Raw genomic sequence first — 18,369 nt, 5'->3', positions numbered from 1 at the left:
AGCCACAGTGGTGACAATAGGGCATGGTTAATTGGGACATGACACTAGTTTGTTCTGGGAGGCCTTGGTCAAGTTTACCAGCAAGAAAAACAAGACCAGGCATATAGGATAGTGCTGCTAGGATCAACAAGATAAAGAAAAGGCTTACCCTTGTGATGGGGCGAGCAGCAGTGGCTCAGGAGCCAGTCCACCCCCATCAAGGGTACGTATGGTGAGCCAAGGCTCAGGAGGCCACACAGCCAGCACACTTGGAACAGCACGAGCCCTGCTCAAAGATGATGCAAGAGCATATCAGTGTGTTATTTACCTCAATCAGAGGAACACTGCCAGTCCAGGCTAGGAACCCACTCTTTTTCCAGCTGATCAGAGAGCTACGTTTTCAAAGCCTGGATGTCTCTGGAATCCCTAGTAAAGAATTTCACTGTTTTGAAGATTCTTACCAGTACAGTTAACTTTGAGAACACTGAGTTCACTTCACAATTCCTGAGTATTTCCGCTGGCTTAATTGACCCATAGTGTGTTCCGGAATTACAAACAAGCATTAATATACACATATTTGTACATAGGTTAGAGTTCAGAAACTGGGACCATTAAGTTCCTATTAGCTGGGGATATTACTCACTGCCAGAATGATCTCTCCCTTGCGGTTTTTTATTATGTTAGGGTATGTTCCCTCTATACCCACTTTGGTAAGAGTTTTTAAATCATGAATGGATGTTGGACTCTGTCAAATGCTTTTCCTGCATCTATTGAGATGATCATGTGGTTTTTGACTTTTCTTTTGTTAATGTGGTGTATGACGTTAATTGATATGCATATGCTGAACCATCCCGTGAACCTGGGATGAATCCCATTATATGCTGTTGGGATTCAGTTGGCTAAAATTTTGTTGAGAATTTTTGCATCAATATTCATCAAAAATTATTGGCCTATACTTTTTTTTTTTGTTTTGGTTTCCTTGTGGTTTTGGGAGAAAGAATATGTCCGTGTTAAGATTATCACCATGGGAGTTCCCATGATGGCTCAGCGGTAACAAACCCAACAAGATCTATGAGAATGTGGTTCAATCCCTGAACCTTGCTCAGAGAGTTAAGGATCTGGTGTTGCTGTGAGCAGTGGTGTAGGCTGCAGACACAGCCATTGCACAGCATTGACATTGCTGTGGCTGTGGCGTAGGCTGGCAGCTGCAGCTCTGACTCAGCTCCTAGCCTGGGAACCTCCATGTGCCGCAGGTGCAGCCCTAAAGAGCAAAAAAAGAGAAAAAAGATTACTACTGTGTAACTGCCTAATGGTGGACCAGGTCAAGCTCCCTACACCTAGGTCCTGGGGCTAGTCTGGAGTCATAAGGAGCCCACACCCTGAAGGCCGTGGCCTGCCAGGCACTTGGTCAAGCCTCCTCTCAAATGGCTAGAGGCAAATTCCTCTGCCCGATTAACGCCCACGTGGGCAATCCTTGTCCCACTGACCACCTGTCTTCTCATGACCATAAGAATGATGATTTCATTAGGGCTCTGCTTTCCTTTCAACCTGCTACAACCCCCCTCCAGGAACCCTAAGATAAGCCCAAGGAGAAGCAGGTGCAAAGACCACAGACACCCCAATTTACATAAAATTATCTCACTCCATTTTATTTAAGATTTTTTTTCTCCAGTTAGTAAAAGAAAGATGTGTCTCTCTTTATACATATGTACAAGTTCAGTTATAAAAATAGACAGCACATTCAAAGAGAAAAAAGGCTTGGCATTTTTCTGATTCCCTCTAAATAGCATCTGTACACAGGAGTCTGGGTTTGGGCAGGGGAATCTTAATGATTTAAATTAAATGATTCCCCTACCATCCCTACTCCAAAAAAAAAAAGTTTTAAAAATCAATCTATCTAAATTCAATTTCGCGATTTTCAGGTGTGCAAATTAGAGGCTGGCCCACCCAGAAGCACCTGCTCCACCAGGGACATCAGGCTGAGGGCAGGCAGACACCTCCCATGCAAACACCACCCCTTTGCCTCTCCTGGAGGAAGCAAGCTCAGGCTGGTAGGGCCTGGCCAGGAGGGGGTGCTGAACTTGCCCTCTCTCCATCCTCTCCACCTCGCTTTGCTCTCCCTTCCTTTCTCAGTGCAATACAGACAGTGCATACAGCCAAGCAGGGGGCTGAAGGGCAAGGGTGGGGAGACTGTGCATTCAGGAAGGGTAAGGGGAGACTGCAAGAGGGGCAGTGAGGATGTCCTGCTGATTGAGGTGGCTCCTGGTCTCTCTACTGGCTTCTGGGAGTCCCGGGGTGGGAGCTGCTGCTACTGTTGCTGGTGGGCCCTGAAGGTTCTCCGGTGTGAACCATGCAGGACAGGGGAAGAGATGCTGGGAAAACAACTGCCTCCAGGCATGCTTCCTCTAGCCTTCTGCCGTCCTTACAGACCACCTCCTTCTCTTGCATTTACTGCTCTCCTCAATGGTGACACTCTGGCAAATGGGGTCTGGAGACCTGAGGAGCCGCCCAACCACTGAAGACACCATGTACATGATTTCCTTCCTTCCTAGCCCCACAGGAAATCACAGCCCTAAGGGAAGTCTCCACCATGGAAGGCTCTTCACAGCACTTGTGGAGCCTTTGCAAGGGACATGGCCAGAGCCAAAGAGTGGAACGGGGATGGAGACCGTGTGCCTGAGCATCTAAAGGGGGGTCTCTGTCAGGCCCTTCCCCAGTATGAGGTTTAAGACTTGCCTATAAGTTCATCTGAGATGCTGTGGGCCTGATCCCTGTCCTTGGCCTTTTTCCTACAGGCAACCCCAGAGCATTCCTCTTGAGACACAGGTGATGAAAGTGCTCACAACCACCTGTCTTTTTCTTGTTGCAATTGGTCATCGCTGCCCTCTGACTTGGGATGGAAGATGCTGCACTGGGCAAGCCATCCAAAGACCATTTGCAGGCCAGGACTCTAGCCCCTGGTTTGGTTGAAGAAAGCTGGAGGGCCAGGTGGTTACCGTCCTCCAGAAGGATTGGTGCCTTTACCCTGTTTCCGGACCAGGGAGTCTGGGGCTAGGCTGCTGGTCAAGTGGAGGCTCTTGGGAGTCCCAGGAACATTATTTCCTTTGCTCAAAGGGGAGCTCAAAGGAGAAGAGGCGCTTGAAGGTCCAAAGTCAGCAAGGCCAGCAGGCCGAACAAGGGACGTCTGCAGTGGACTGCTGGCGGAGATTCCTGTGAGGATGGAAAGGGAGGCAAGAGCGTGAGCACCAGTCCTGTCTCTGCTGCCTCAGCGCCTGGCCTTGGTTACTGGAGTCTGGGCTGGAGCTGAGGTCATGGGGAACCCCCTTTCCCAACACACTTCTTAGCATCCAGAAACTGCTTTTCAGTAAGAGGGATGTGTTTCTAAAGAGGAAAACGATGCCTATGCAGCCCTCTCCACACTACCTCATCTATAGGGAGTAAAGATGTTACCTTGGCACTCAAGGACAGAGCACACGTTACACAATGTGGGGATGCTGAGGCTGCAGGAGAAGCTGTAACTTACACTCATGTATTTTCTTACCCCTTCCTTCCTCCTTCTTGGGACACCACTCATGATTACGTGCTTCCTTTTTAATTTCAAAAGCTATCCTCTACTCCCCAGTTAGTCTGGCCGAGGGCACAAGGCTGCCCTATCTTGTGTCTACGCTCAGGCAGTTCTCCTTGTGTTTGACGTGTCCACCCTTATGCTCGAAGACTTGCCACTTCAAGGACCCAATTCAAATCTCCCATCTCCAGTGATGGCTTCCTGGGCAATAATTCTTTTTAACTTTCCTAAAAAAGAATTAAGTGCTTGGTAGGCAGACTCATGTCATCTCTCACCCACAATGGAGCTGCAGGTAATGTCTGAACTGGTCCTTTGCCTTATTTTCCATTCCCAGTCACCAGGCTCTGTGAACTTTTCTCCTAATGCTCTACCTCCTGCCCCCTCCTCAGGCCAGGTCTCAAAGAGAAAGCCTAATGAGTGTCATGCTTTGCCCCATCCATGGGTGAAATCCTGCCATGACACCCTTGACTATGGGTATGATGGCTCTTTTCCAAGGATATGATGAACTGGCACAAGGTTAAGAAATACTTGGGCTAGGCTATTATACTTCATAGCTGTTGAATGAACAGAGAAATGAAAGCTGATATTCCTGCAAGAAGAGAAAGGGGAGGTGAACTAACACACATCTGAGAAGCTCTTGCCCATCAGGTCTTTCCAACCTTGACTCCCAGAGCTCCTCCTCAGCACATCCTGACTGGCCTGCTCGATGACCCCAACATGCCTTGGCGATTGCCAACTCTCTGTTGCCAGTCCAGGTCGTTCATCATCCTTCTCCTTCCTTCTGATCCACAACAACTATTCAGGCCTTCCCTCTTTTTTCACTCAACACACACACACTGCCTTCTGCTGCTGTTAAACATATTCCATGCACAGCCTCCCATTCTCACTTTCACTATACACTCAGGCACGGGGTCCATGTGTTTCCTGCCTATGAACACAGCAGTGTTTAACCCTAAGGCTGGGTAAATGTTAACTATGCCTGCTTGGACTGCTGAAATGTAACTACTAAAATGTGGGTCTGGGGAAAAAAATCAGTTCTCAAGGCAGGAAAAATTCTGTTTAAAGATGTATGGTCAAAAACTTCAGAAGCTCCCGTCATGGCTCACTGGTAATGAATCCGACTAGTATCCATGAGGACGCAGGTTTGATCCCTGGCCTCGACCAGTGGGTTAAATGATTTGGAGTTGACGTGAGCTGTGGTATAGGTTGTAGACATGTTTTGGATCCCAAGCTGCTGTGGCTGTGATGTAGGCTGGCAGCTGTAGCTTTGATTCGACCCTTAGCCTGGGAACTTCCATATGCCGCGGGTGTGGCCTTAAAAAGACAGGAAAAAAAAAAAGTTCAGCGCTATCTTTTTATAGTTACTTCCACCTTGGAGGCAGCATTGTGCTGAGTCACAAAGACAAGAGGAGAGTCAGAACTGCTCAATGCAGAGTCAGAATCCCATGTGGGTTTTGGGAAGGAGACTTCAGTCTGGGGGACCCCAACCACTCTACTCAGCAGAATGCTCACTAGACCCTTTAGACTGCCCCCAACCAGAACAGAGCCTGCAGCCTCCTGGAACCTGCATACCTTTAGACACATTGTACCCGTATGCAGCATAGGCAGCTGCGGAGGCCGCTGCAGCCCCTGCTTTGGCCCCTGCCATTGCAGCAGCACTGCCTGCAGTGGACTTCCGGCTCCGGCCCTTCCCTGCACCTTTGGCTGTGCTTCCTGAACCTTTGGGGCGGCCTCGGCTTCGGGCTGAGTGACCACGTCCTGCAGCTGGCATTTCCTGGATGGAAATTCCTGTGGGAACAAATGGGCCAAAAGGGAAAAAAGTCAACCTTTTCATATGTTAACATAATATTCTCCTGGACAGGGAAGATGGCTTTCAGGACTCCCAGGGAGGTCTATGTCCCAGTTTAATGGCAGGGCCACAGAGTCATGCAGAATTAGTAAGAACTGTAAACAGCTAAAAGAGCCAACACCTCAAGCTGCTTTTCATTCTACAAGAGTGGTTCTATGACTCCTGAATTTCTTCTTTAAACCAGATTATTACTAAATGAACCCAGGGACCTGCTGTCTGTATTCACCTGCACATTCCAATGTCCTTCTTACTCAGGGAGTCAACTTTTACTCCCAAATTTTAAACCTAGAGCTCCTTGAAAAACAGCAGCAACACTGGGTCCCACAGAATCCCTCACTTTAATTAAAAACTAGCAAAGTAAGAGTGAAATAGGAAGGACAGGGATGACTAGAAAATAAAGAAGTTTGAAATCTTTATGAAATTCTTACTTCGCTTTCCCTAAACCTTTTCCTTCTCCCTTTCCCTTGAATGGGCTAAGAGAAAATGAGGCTACAAATTCTTTTTTTTAATTATAGTTGATTTACAATGCTCTGTCAATTGCTGCTGTATGGCAAAGTGACCCAGTCATTTATACACACACACAGACACACACACACATACTTTCTTTTTCTCACATTATCCTCCACATGTCCCATCACAAGTGATTAGATATACTTCCCTGTGCTATACAGCAGAATCTCATTGCTTACCCCCTCCACATGGGATAGTTTGGATCTACTAACCCCAAACTCCCAGTCCGCCCCACTCCCGACCCTTCTCCCCTGGCAACCACAAGTCTGTTCTCCATGTCCATGAGTCTGATTCTGTTCTGTAGATAGGTTCATCTGTGCCATATTTTAGAATCCACATATAAGTGATATCATATGGTATTTGTCTTTCTCTTTCTGCCTTTATGTGGTATGAGAGTCTCTAGTTCTATCTACAAATCCTTTTTGCTTTACTCCATTCCTTTTTTTTTTTTTTTTGGCTTTTTAGGCCGCACCCACAGCACATGGAGGTTCCCAGGCTTGGAGTCGAATCGGAGCTACAGCTGCTGGCCTACACCACAGCTTACAGCAATGCCAGATCTTTAACCCACTGAGCGAGGCCAGGGATCGAACCCACAACCTCATGGTTCCTAGTCAGATTCGTTTCCACTGCCCCACAACAGGAACTCCTACTCCATTCCTTTTTAAAGAAAGTTGAAAACGCCATTATCCTAGTAGGAATCAGTACCTCACCCAGGTTGCACAGGCTAGCAACATCACTTACCATTCACAGTGTCTGAGACAGAGCCTGTTATGGAAGCAGGAGAGTTGGTGGCTCGAGACTGAGGGGCTGAGGAGGCTGGGTCATCCACAATGACCAGCATATCACTGCTGCTCTCGTCAGGTGGAATGGAGCCAGTGTGCAGCTCACTGCTGATGGAGATCTAGAGGAAGAAGCATCATGGTCACCACTGCTCCTAGTGCCCAGCGCCCACAGCCCTCGTGCCTGTGTGAGGGTGTGCGTCTCAGGTTTCACCACCATTTCCCTCTCCTTCCTGGCTTTACTCCTGTGAGTCAAACCTCCTGCTTTGGTTCCAGAGAAGCCAGCCTGATCTCATTTGCTTTTCTCCTTATGGAGTCCACGTGTAACCCCCTCCTGGGAGGCAGGAGAATTTCAGGAAAAGCAGAGGCTACCAGGTCAGGACAGAGTCCCCACTGCTGCAATGAAGGCATCTAAGAGGAGCCTCACCTCACTGAAAGGGCTGGGCATGGCCGAGTCCACGCTAATGAAGGAGTCGTCCCCGTCTGCAGAGAGGTTGGAGTTATCAGCCGAGGGGACAAAAGGGATCACCAGGTTTATGCCCTCCTTTCTCCTTTTCCCATCCAATTCATCTTCCTTTTTCTTCTGGTAACACACAAATCAAGAAATACAGGGAAAGCATGAGGATAGGCACCAAGGGAAAGTGGGGTTGGAGAAGAAAGCGATGACAGAAATTTGACTCTTTGTAAACTTCTAGGTTTCATTTTATCCAATTAGCATATTATGAAAAAAGATTCCTAAGGAAGGAGGAAAGGGATGGCTTAGTAAGAGTCTATACATAGTCTACCACAATAATAGAAAGTGGAAAGGCCAGTCACACTGAACTGGAGCTGTGCCAAAACTAGTCCTTGCGGAGAGAGGTGCACCTTCAGCTTCCAGCATGTCCAAGCAGCAGCACTTAGCAGGGGCTGAACTGATGCAATCTCACAAGAGGGAGGGCCAGTGCATCCCTCCACACATCTGTTTTTACTCTGCCTTCTTTTTAAATATGCTTAAGGAGAATGAAGGTTCTTCTCACATACAAGGAATACTGAGGTGGCTTTTGTCATTATTTCCTTAATTTACATGCAGATGCTTAAGGGCTGAGTTACTGAGCTACACTGAAACAGTTCTAGAGCCAAGTTCAGTAGGGCTCTGTCACAGATTAGAGATGTGGAATCACAGATGTGCTTGGAAAATTCTGGGCCTCACAGCTACCCACTGCACATAACTACATTTGTATCTAGACCTATATTAGGGTGAATATGGTATGTCATTGTGTAGTTTATATCATCACTGGGAATTTCTACAACTTCTATGTTGAGAGTAGGGATGGCACCTGCTGCAAACTCACTAGGCCCTACAACGTCCTGTATGAGAATACTACCTTTTCTTCTTTGATACTGTTTCTGAATAGTAGTAAGCAATGGTTGGAGATTTGCACATAGAGTCATAAAAGAGAAACTGAGGAAATGGATAGAAATGGCAGCCCAGACTAGGAGGAACATGAGCCTCCATTCCTGAGATTTTTCAACTCTGTCAATACAGTAAGTACCAGGGGCATCCTTCAAGCTAGAAATAGCTCTGCTTAGCAGAAGGTACAGTTGGGGGTGTGAATTTTACAATAGGAAGAGCTGGTGTATCTACAGGAAGATAAACATATATAGGCTGCTGACTATTAAGGCCACGTGACCCAAGGGACACAAGGCCCTACACAAGCTGGGATAAGGGGAAGAAGCTGACCTCCACCTAAAACAGAACCAGCTTTAACAGGTAACCAGATAACATGCTTTAGACAAACAGAAGAGCTGGGAAATGACACAAAGACAACGTTCAGACTTGAGGGCCCAGAGCTATGGCAATGCCTGAGGCTCAGCACAACCCAAAGGTAGGCCAAACCCACCAGAAAAAGTTAGGAGTCACTTTCTGGAAGGTAATAAAATGATTTCAAATCAACAGTCTTTAGGCATAATAAGTTTGGCAATCTACTGAGAACTAATGGGCTGACTCTTGAAACAAGAGTAAGTCCTGAAAATCTCATTTTTGATTTATATGTCAGTAAAGACCAGGGATAAGGATTACTGACCTAATACTTTGGTAGACACAGCAAGATAGGGAGAAATGTAAGGGAAACTACATCCTACTTTGCAGCTAGCTTGGTGGGCTCAAGGATGAAATGTCGCAAGGGAAACAGAACTCAGCTCACATCCTTGGCATGAACTGGAGAAAGAGATGAACATGAACAGTATACTAGCAGAATTGTGGTAGAAGGACTAGGTCTAATGACCTTTCAGGCCCTTTATAAGAATCTATAGACTCTAATAATGTAACTAACATCCATCTTTCTCACATTTAGCCTTACGCTGTTTAACAGTCCCAACAAATGGTTTCCATAATTACATGTGACCACAGACAACGGTAGGTCTGTGTGGGGAGTACAGTTCTACCAAGGCTGCATTTTTCCTGCTTGATCGTCAGTGACCACAGAACTGCTACAGAGCACAGGCAGATGGAGCTAGATCCTAACCAGTAACCAAGACAAGCATGTACTCTGAAGCCTGTTCTGTAAGGACTATCCCACCACACCACCAGTCCCTGGTCAACCACCCCAAGCTTGACACACCTTCTCTGCATACTTCTCCCGTTTGCGCTTGCGCTCTTTAACTCTGTTTGTTTCCTCCTGCTGCCGTTTTTCTTCTTGCCGGAGTCTCACTATTGAGAAAATTTTAAAAAGATGTAATGAACTACCTGTGGTAATCCTAATCCTCATTGTAAATCAATGATACTTTAATAAAAAGTAAAAAAAATAAAATTAAGGTGGTCATATTCCTTGATATTTATGTTTCAATGTATGACTATGCCATTTAAGGCAGACAGTCTTAATAGTTTGGGGGTTCAAACCATGATTCAGTTTCATTATCACTGGCCTTATCTTGCCGTTATTCTTTTTCCTTTTCTTTTCAGCCTTTTAGTATCTCTGCATTGCAGAGATCAAGTACAACTGTAGAGGCCCAAAAGGTTTTTTAGAAGGTGGTGGCAAATGTGAGCACCTTAAGAAGGGAGCTTCATCACATTTGCTGATGTGATGCTAACAAAGTCCTCAGAGGTTTACAAGGTCAGTCTGAAACCCATTATTCTCAAAAGCCAGAAATACTGGGGGAAGGGTGCTTTTCCAACTGCCTCATAAAAACACTTCTCTGAGCAGAACAGAGTAAATTCCTTACTGCTGAGGAGTCTAGGGATACGGCCTTCCTGGTACACATTTATTTGAAGTCATATTATTCCAAAACTACATGTGAATATGTAAATTTTTGCATTCTACTCTATAACATATCCCTGTTTGGGTTTTAACATAAAATAGTAACAACAACAACAAAATGTTTCTCCCCAAACACAGGCTTTGGCTTTGCCTAACCTTGGCACTCAGCCAAAGGATACTTCTACTTTTGGATGTTCAGGGCCAGAGAAACATCTTTATAAGGAGGAGAAAGCACTACTAAGTGGTCTAGAGAGTACGTACATTTTTTCTCCAACTCTTCATCATCTAGAAGAAGACTAACCACTTCTTTGGGTTTCAAGGTATCTGGTTTGAAATTCCCACCAGAAATCACCATCCGCTGAATCTATACCAAAACAGATCAAAACATCACCACCAGACATTCATTCCCTTATGGCAAATATCCAGAAAGAAACATCTTTCTCAATCTGTTCTTTTGGTGAGGCCCCTGGATTTCTCATTTCTTTTTCATTTATGTGGCTGGCTCATCCAAATCACTGGTCCAACAAAGAGGACAATGAGAACTTCTTTGCTTGGGACTGTTAAGTGATAGCTATAAGATCCACTGAATCAAGACAAACCCCTCAACCCACAAATGATCACTTTAGAAACTAGCAAATTTGGCATACAACGCAGAGGCTGATCACATTGAGAGTACTAGGGGAAAAGCAAACACCACTCCTTCTTCCCCTGAATGTGAAACTATGTCAAACGTGAGGGCCATGACTGGTGTCCTCTTCACATGAACAACAGCTGAAGTAGGTTGTACACACGAAGTGAGGAATGGCCAGGACAATAGACACCGCTTTTGTATAAGACATCATTTTATTTTCCGTTCAGGAGAAATTTTACTGCCTTCATGACCAATGAAAAGCAAGAGAGTCTGTCTTAGTCCAGTCAACATGGCTGGACTATTTTCTCTACCAGCACAGTACTTTGTCTTCTACTTACCTCACTCTTCTCCTTGGCTCGCTGCAGAATTCGTTCTTCAATGGTGCCCTTACAGATGAGCCGGTACACAGTAACCTGCTTTGTCTGCCCCAAGCGGTGGGCCCTGTCCATGGCCTGCTGATCCACAGTAGGGTTCCAATCACTATCATAAAAAATCACCTGCATAGGAAGGACAAGAATACAGCAAAGACTGGAGCACTCTCAGGGCAACACCAGGAATTCTGAGAGCATTCAAGCCATTCATCTATTGCAATAGTTCAATGCCAGAATTTTTCTTTTTTCTTTTGCTTTTTAGGGCTGCACCCGTGGCATATGGAAGTTTCCAGGCTAGGGATCGAATCAGAGCTACAGCAGCTGACCTACACCACAGCCACAGCAATGCCAGATCCGATCTGCATCTGAGACCCACACCACAGCTAGTGGGAACGCTGGATCCTTAACCCACTGAGTGAGGCCAGGGATCAAACCCGCAACCTCATGGTTCCTAGTCAGATTCGCTTCCGCTGAGCCATGACGGGAACTCTCAGATTTTTTTCTATGCTAGAAAAATGAGCAGATATCCATTCATAAAATCAATCATTCCTTCAACTGTCCTGGACAAAAAATATATACTCTGGGAGTTCCTGTTGCGGCTCAGTGGTAGGTAACCCGATTAGTATCCATGAGGACACAGGTTCAATCTCTGGCCTCCCTGAGAGGGTTAAGGATCTGGCAGTTGCCCTGAGCTGTGGTGTAGGCTGCAGACACAGCTTGGATCTAGTGTTGCTGTGGCTGTAGTTCAGGCCTGTAGCTGCAGCTCCAATTTGACCCCTAGCCTGGGAACTTCCATATGCTGTGGGTGCAGCCTTTAAAAAAAAAAACAAACAAAAAAGGTATATATACTCTGTGCTTTTTTCATTTAAAAGGAGGGAGTGGCAATTATATTAATAAACACTTTGGGGCAGTCATTGTACTAAGTGCTTTATATGTATTAACTCACTTAAATCCCACTACCACCGTGATTTAGGTACTATTAAAAAAAACCTTTTATAGATGAGGAAACTGAGGCACAGCCTAAATAAGCAGTGGGCCTGGGATGTTAGGGATGTGAAAGCCTTCTCTTCAACCCTAGGCTTACCTTGCTAAGAGACTTGGCATGGCTTTCCTGGAATTTTCAGGTTGCTATTAATAGGGTCATTTCCTGTCTCTTAGATTCCAGGCAAGAAATGTTTAAAGGGTTCTCTGGAAGCTACTTCTAGTTTGCCAAACAACAAACAACAACAAAATGTGCCCCCCTTCCCCAGCCTCACAAGTGATCCTAAAACCAGTAGAATCCTGGGTCCTCAGCCCTGAGGCTACTTTCAATACAGTGGACCTCCTAAAAGCAAGCCACTTCAAAACGACCCTCATCTCTCAAGTGTCCTTTACATTCAACCACATCACCAAACCCAGCCAGTGCTTCTTCAGACATAAACCTATCCTTTCTATAGTGCACTGTCCTTCTCCTGGACCAGGCCCTCACCACCTACATCTGGCTCACTAATGCTTCTAGACTAGCAGGCTTCCAAGATCTCAATCCCTTTCTTCTTCAGTCTACTTTGGGTACCACTGGAGACCACTCCATCTCTCTGTTGATTATGCTGTAACACATCAAGCCCAAACTCCCCTCAATGATCAGGCCCTGCTATATTATGCCAACATCTTTCTCTTTTGTCAGATAGGTCTTTTCACTGTTCCTCACTTATATTACCTTTTTTTTTGTATTGCTTCTTGCTGAAGTTTATGTTCTGACCTCAACTCTTCTCTATTACTTAAGATTCCTTTGGGAGTTCCCAGGTGATGCAGCAGGTTAAGGTTCTGTTTAAACTTCACCACTTTCTGGAAGACCTCCTTGATTTCTCTTGCCTATAACACTGTCTCCTTTTCCTATTCCTCATGGATTCCTATCAGAAATAACAACTGCTGGGAGTTCCCATTGTGGCTCAGTGGAAACAAATCTGACTAGCATCTATGAGGACACAGGTTGATCCCTGGCCATGCTCAGTGGGTTAAGGATTTGGCGTTGCCTTGAGCTGTGGTGTAGGTTGCAGATGCAGCTCGGATCCTGCATTGTTGTGGCTGTAGTGTAGGCCAACAGCTAAAGCTTTGATTTGACCCCTAGCCTGGGAACCTCCATATGCTGCGAGTGCAGTCCTAAAAAGACAAAAAAAAAAAAAGAAAGAAAGAAAGAAAAAACAACTGCTGAAATCTGCTGAGTACTGGAAACAGATGTGCATACATATTTCACTATATTTTCAAAAAACTCTTATATATTTCCTTCATCTTATACATTAAGAAGAGACTGGCCTGAGTTCAGTCTCCTTCTACAATCTGCACTATTAGCAAAACATTGCACTGCCTACCCTGGTCCAAGTTCCATTATCTCCTATAGGTCTCCAATTATTTCATGTATATTACATACTTAAAAAAATTTTCCTATGTAGTCTGATTTGAGGACAGATACTACCCCCCACTAAAAAGGAGAATTCTACAAATACTAATCAATTGACACTAGAATCTCTAAGGCATGATCAAAACTAGACAGGGCCTAAAATAGAAACTGAAGAATGATCCATTTCTCTTGACACTGTTCCTCTAGACGCATTTTCCATTCCTTAACTCTATTCTTTAGTAATTTACTTATTTTCTTATTTGAAAACAGAAGCAATTCTCCTGCCATTTTCTGAAAAATTCACTTCGGGCGAAGACAGATAAAGGCATCAGCATTTTCAAAGCTCTTGCCTCTACTAAGGTCCCCACTGGATCTTTCTTATGGTGCTCCTTTTGTCTTGCTTTCATAGGAGGTATAATCCCTCAATTTTTAGGGTAGGTAGAATCCTTGAGGAAAAAATTACAACTGCCTGCCAAAGAAAAAAAACCATTATGAAAGCTTATTGTTAATTCAGTGTCCACAGATCTAGGATTCAGAAGCATACAGTATCTGTCACTTGTAGAGGATTATAGCAAACCTGACCACAGAACATTCTTGAACTTTAATAGGATATGTAAAATTCTAGAAAATTCAGTTTAAACTTTCAGGGGGAGCAAAGGAAGAGAAGACAGTTAATGAAGATGAAACCTCCAACTGGACTGGGGGGTGGGGTGGGCATTATTTACCCAACATACTTAACATGACTACATATGTAGTCATATATAGGAAAATGAGAGTTGATGTCACATTCAAAAGATAGTACCTTTAGCAGTCCAAGCCTGAGGCAATGGTTAAGCGTGAACTCATAATGGGAAATCCTATACTATGAATCATTTCATAGATGCTTCCTCCATGTTCATATTTTTTTCATGGAAGTCTCGGAGGCAACTTCACTTGAATCAACTTAGCTTCTTTTGAGATCATAAACAGTAAGAAGATTAAAGGAGACAGGTTTGTAATTTAACTTTAAAGTCCCCTCTTCATTCATCTAATCCATTCAAATGGATTAAAATATGTGAGGAACTAGAGTGGAAAAGAGAATAAAATAAGATTCTACTTAGCCCTATCCAATAAACTGTTGATATCTTGAAAGAAAGAAAGAAAGAAAGAAAGAAAGAAAGAAAGAAAGAAAGAAAGAAAGAAAGAAAGAAAGAAAGAAGGAAGGAAGGAAGGAAGGAAGGAAGGAAGGAAGGAAGGAAGGAAGGAAGGAAGGAAGGAAGGAAGGAAAAAGATTCTACTCAGAATAAGACCCTGGGAAAAACAATACGAAATATCTATAAGCTAGTATATTAAGCTAAGAACAAGAGAGAACTAAAATTCAAGTTAGACATATAGTTATTATCTAGTTTGACAATAAAATGAACACTGAATCGACCATGACATGAACTCAGGGAGAGGAGTTCAGGGGAGACAAAGCCCACCAGAGTAGGAGAGAGATGACGCCTGTATTTGGTAGTCAGGTTTATGGAGCTCAGTGAGACATTCTAGAGAAAAGCAAATAACAATGAAAGAACTACAACAACTGACTTCACTAAGAAAGATTAAAGCTAGTCAATGCACAAAGCGTGGCCCAACAATGACTAAGGGGAAATATATTAATTGTCAGCATCTTTCTGAACTTGTAAACACCAAGCTGGGCTAGCACTAGGGAGGGCTGAGGGGAAGGGCAGCAAGGGAAGAAGGTGAGAGTTGAGGTGGGGCGGAGGCACCTGGCTATACAGGTCTATGAGAGAGTTTCAGGGGAGGTGAGAGTGAAATGGAGAACATGAAAATTTTGAGAGAAACTGGAAAAAGTTGGACCAACACTTGGAGGGTGGAACTCTTTTTTTTTCCCCCCCAAGAGAATGGGTGGAAGTTCAGTCCCTTGGGAGGGCTGAAAGCAGTCCTATGTTGTCTCACGGGACACAAGACTTCTCATACCGCTACTAAGGGACAAAAGCTCCTCAATCTCTCTCTGCACATAAACATTTAGAACAGATCTGACACAGAAACAAAACCAACAGCACAGTTTATAACAATCCCTGACTAAACAATGTCAAATGCAGAGACTCCTACTTCAGGAGGGATACACAAAGAACACAGGCGGTAAGGAGCAGCTGCTATTAATTTCACACTAAAATCACGTTCTTACTAACAGGGAGAGCCAGACAGAGTCCCACTGTTTACAAATTCATGTTTACATGCACATTCTCGATCATAAGACATTAAGTTTTTCTTGACATTTTAGGCTGACGAACCTCTTCCTTGCCCATAAATGGTTCCAGGGAATCTTCCAGAGCTAAATAAATCTTAGGACAAAGGAAAAATGCCAGGCAAGCAGTTAAGCTTATTGTTTCTCTAATAATACTACAGAGAGTAAGTAAAACTTGACTCCACACAGACCATAACCTAGGAACTCATTTCAGTCTTGTGGTCTCATTTTTTTTCTGAGTAGTATTCCAGGAGGTTCTAATTTACAAGTGAGTCCCTAAGCCCTCCTCTCAAAATTAAATGTAAATTATTTTGGAACTGGGAATTCAGAGTACTCAGAGGCTGTCTCTTTAGGCCCCAGGGTATAAATTCCTATTTCTATTCCTCTTGCTGTGGGGCTAAGGGCCTACTTTGGTTCTTTCTGACTGGCAGGAACAACTTACTTGTATAAGGCAAACTACGTTAAAACTAGAAGCATGGTGTAGATCTGCCCCCTCAAACCCAATGATTTTTTTGGCCACTCAAATGAATGACTAGGGGAATTACTCCTTAAGAAACTATAGACCAGAGTTCCCATCGTGGCGCAGTGGTTAACGAATCCAACTAGGAACCATGAGGTTGCAGGTTCGATCCCTGCCCTTGCTCAGTGGGTTAACGGTCCAGCGTTGCCGTGAGCTGTGGTGTAGGTTGCAGATGCGGCTCGGATCCCTCGTTGCTGTGGCTCTGGTGTAGGTCGGTGGCTACAGCTCTGATTCGACCCCTAGCCTGGGAACCTCCATATGCCATGGGAGTGGCCCCAAAGAAATAGCAAAAAGCCAAAAAGCCAAAAAAAAAAAACAAACAAACAAACAAAAAAAACCAAACAAAAAAAAAAACAAACTATAGACCAAACCTGAGATACGCACACTGAGTTGAAGGGAAAGATAGTTTAATCAAAAGAACCAGTGCTTGACTTCCTCAGATGATCTCATCCAGCCCCATGGCCTTAAATGTTATCTATGACCTGATGATTCCAATATACATCTTCGGCCTCAATCTTTCTCCTAAACTCCAGACCCTACTGCCTGGGTGACACTGCCACTAAATGAATCTTCAACTTAACTTACTCTAAACCAAACTTTTTTTTTCTTGGTCTTTTTGCTTTTTCTAGAGCTGCTTCTGTGGCATATGGAGGTTCCCAGGCTAGGGGTCTAATCGGAGCTGTAGCCGCCAGCCTATGCCAGAGCCACAGCAATGTGGGATCTGAGCAGCGTCTGCGACCTACACCACAGCTCAGAGCAACGTGGGATCCTTAACCCACTGAGCAAGGCCAGGGACCGAACCTGCAACCTCATGGTTCCTAGTCTGATTCGTTAACCACTGAGCCATGACGGGAACTCCCCAAAACTTTTTTTGCTGCGTCCATGGCATGCAAAAGTTTCCAGGCCAGGGACCGAACCCATGCCACAGCAGTGACAACACAAGAACCTTAACTGCTAGGCTACCAGGGAACTCCACCCCCAAACCAAACTCTTTTTGATTTCCCCTCTCAAACCTGTTCCTCCCCCTTCCTCCCCCTTAACCTGCAACTGCTATCTCCATCATTCTAGGTACTCAGATCAAACATGTTGGAGTTTTCCTTGATACCTCCTGCATCATCCACATCCAATGTAGCAAACCCCCACCGGCTGTGCCTTCAAAATATATGCACATTCTAACAATTTCTCATCCCCTGCACTGATTCAATCCTGTCAAAGTCACCATCATCTTGTGTCTAATTCCTAACTAACCTTCTGCTTCTATTCTTCTTCCTGTAGTCTTCCCCACCCTACCCCTGTGAAGCCAGAATGACACATTTAAAACTCAAGTGAGGAGTTCCCATAGTGGCTCAGCGGAAACAAATCCAACTAGGAACCATGAGGTTGTGGGGTTTGATCCCTAGCCTCGCTCAGTGGGTTAAGGGTCTGGCATTGCCATGAGCTGTGGTGTAGGCTGCAGATGGCTGTAGGCTCTGATCCTGCGTTGCTGTGGCTGTGATGTAGGCTGGCAGCTGTAGCTCCCATTTGACCCCTAGCCTGGGAACCTCCATATGCTGTGGGTGTGGCCCTAAAAAGCAAAGTATACAAAGAAATAAAACTCAAGCGAAAATGTGTTCCTCCTCTGTTCAAATTCCTCCAGGAGCCTCCCACTTCGAAACCCTAATCATGGCCTATTAAGCCCTACATGATCTGCTTCTGCCACACTCATTTTATACCACTCTCCTCTCATTCATTCTGTTCCACCTACATAAGTTGCTTGCTTATGCCAAGAATGAGGGCTTTGCACTCCTTTCCTCTCCCTGGAATGCTCTTCTTTCTGCCGGATAATTGGCTTGCCTTTCTCACTTTCTTCAGATTTTGGCTCAAATGTCACCTCATCAGAGAAGCCTTAACAGCCCATATAAAATAGTAACCCCTGATCATGAGTGGGGTTTTGAAAAACAATCAGAAGTTTACTAGGTGGTGTGTACAGGAGAATGATTTAGGCTGAGGGAGCCCTTTATGTAACATTGTGATATAGTATGACATGTTTAGCCCTTTATGTAACATTGTGATATAGTATGTAACATGTGATATAGTATGACAAGTGAGGCATGATTTCTGAAACATAAACTGTGAAAGTAGTAATAGTCTAGCAATTAGCCTGAAAAGGGAGATAAAGGCCACAAAATGAAGGGCCTTTGTAAGTGTAAAAGCTTATCCTTTATCTTGTAGATGATGGAAACTCCCTAAAAGAGGTTTAAGCAAGGGAGCAGCATGGTTAATAAAGAAGGGTATGAACAAACTAAGAGAAGAGGTGGGGTCTAGGACCTGAGACTGGAGTTT

General features: G+C 44.6%; 1 protein-coding gene across 2 annotated transcripts in view; it reads right to left on the bottom strand.

Annotated features, from left to right (window-relative positions):
• Positions 1-1,601: 1,601 nt before the first annotated feature.
• Positions 1,602-18,369, bottom strand: part of INO80 (INO80 complex ATPase subunit) — a 145,181-nt gene continuing 128,413 nt past the window's right edge. Inside the window, exons 30-36 of one of the 2 annotated variants that reach the window (XM_047766672.1) lie at positions 10,888-11,046; positions 10,180-10,282; positions 9,283-9,371; positions 7,110-7,265; positions 6,645-6,804; positions 5,117-5,332; positions 1,602-3,189 (exon numbers count right to left, since the gene is read on the bottom strand). In XM_047766672.1, the coding sequence (XP_047622628.1) occupies positions 2,972-3,189; positions 5,117-5,332; positions 6,645-6,804; positions 7,110-7,265; positions 9,283-9,371; positions 10,180-10,282; positions 10,888-11,046 (1,101 nt within the window). In that variant the 3' untranslated portion in view covers positions 1,602-2,971. The remainder of the gene's footprint in view (positions 3,190-5,116; positions 5,333-6,644; positions 6,805-7,109; positions 7,266-9,282; positions 9,372-10,179; positions 10,283-10,887; positions 11,047-18,369) is intronic. The other variant, XM_047766673.1, reaches the window with a different exon arrangement.

This window comes from Phacochoerus africanus, chromosome 2 (assembly GCF_016906955.1).
Source record: "Phacochoerus africanus isolate WHEZ1 chromosome 2, ROS_Pafr_v1, whole genome shotgun sequence".
NCBI classification, from domain to species: domain Eukaryota; kingdom Metazoa; phylum Chordata; class Mammalia; order Artiodactyla; family Suidae; genus Phacochoerus; species Phacochoerus africanus.
The sequence above is the reverse complement of the archived record's forward strand: the minus strand, read 5'-3'. Positions and strand labels throughout refer to the sequence as shown.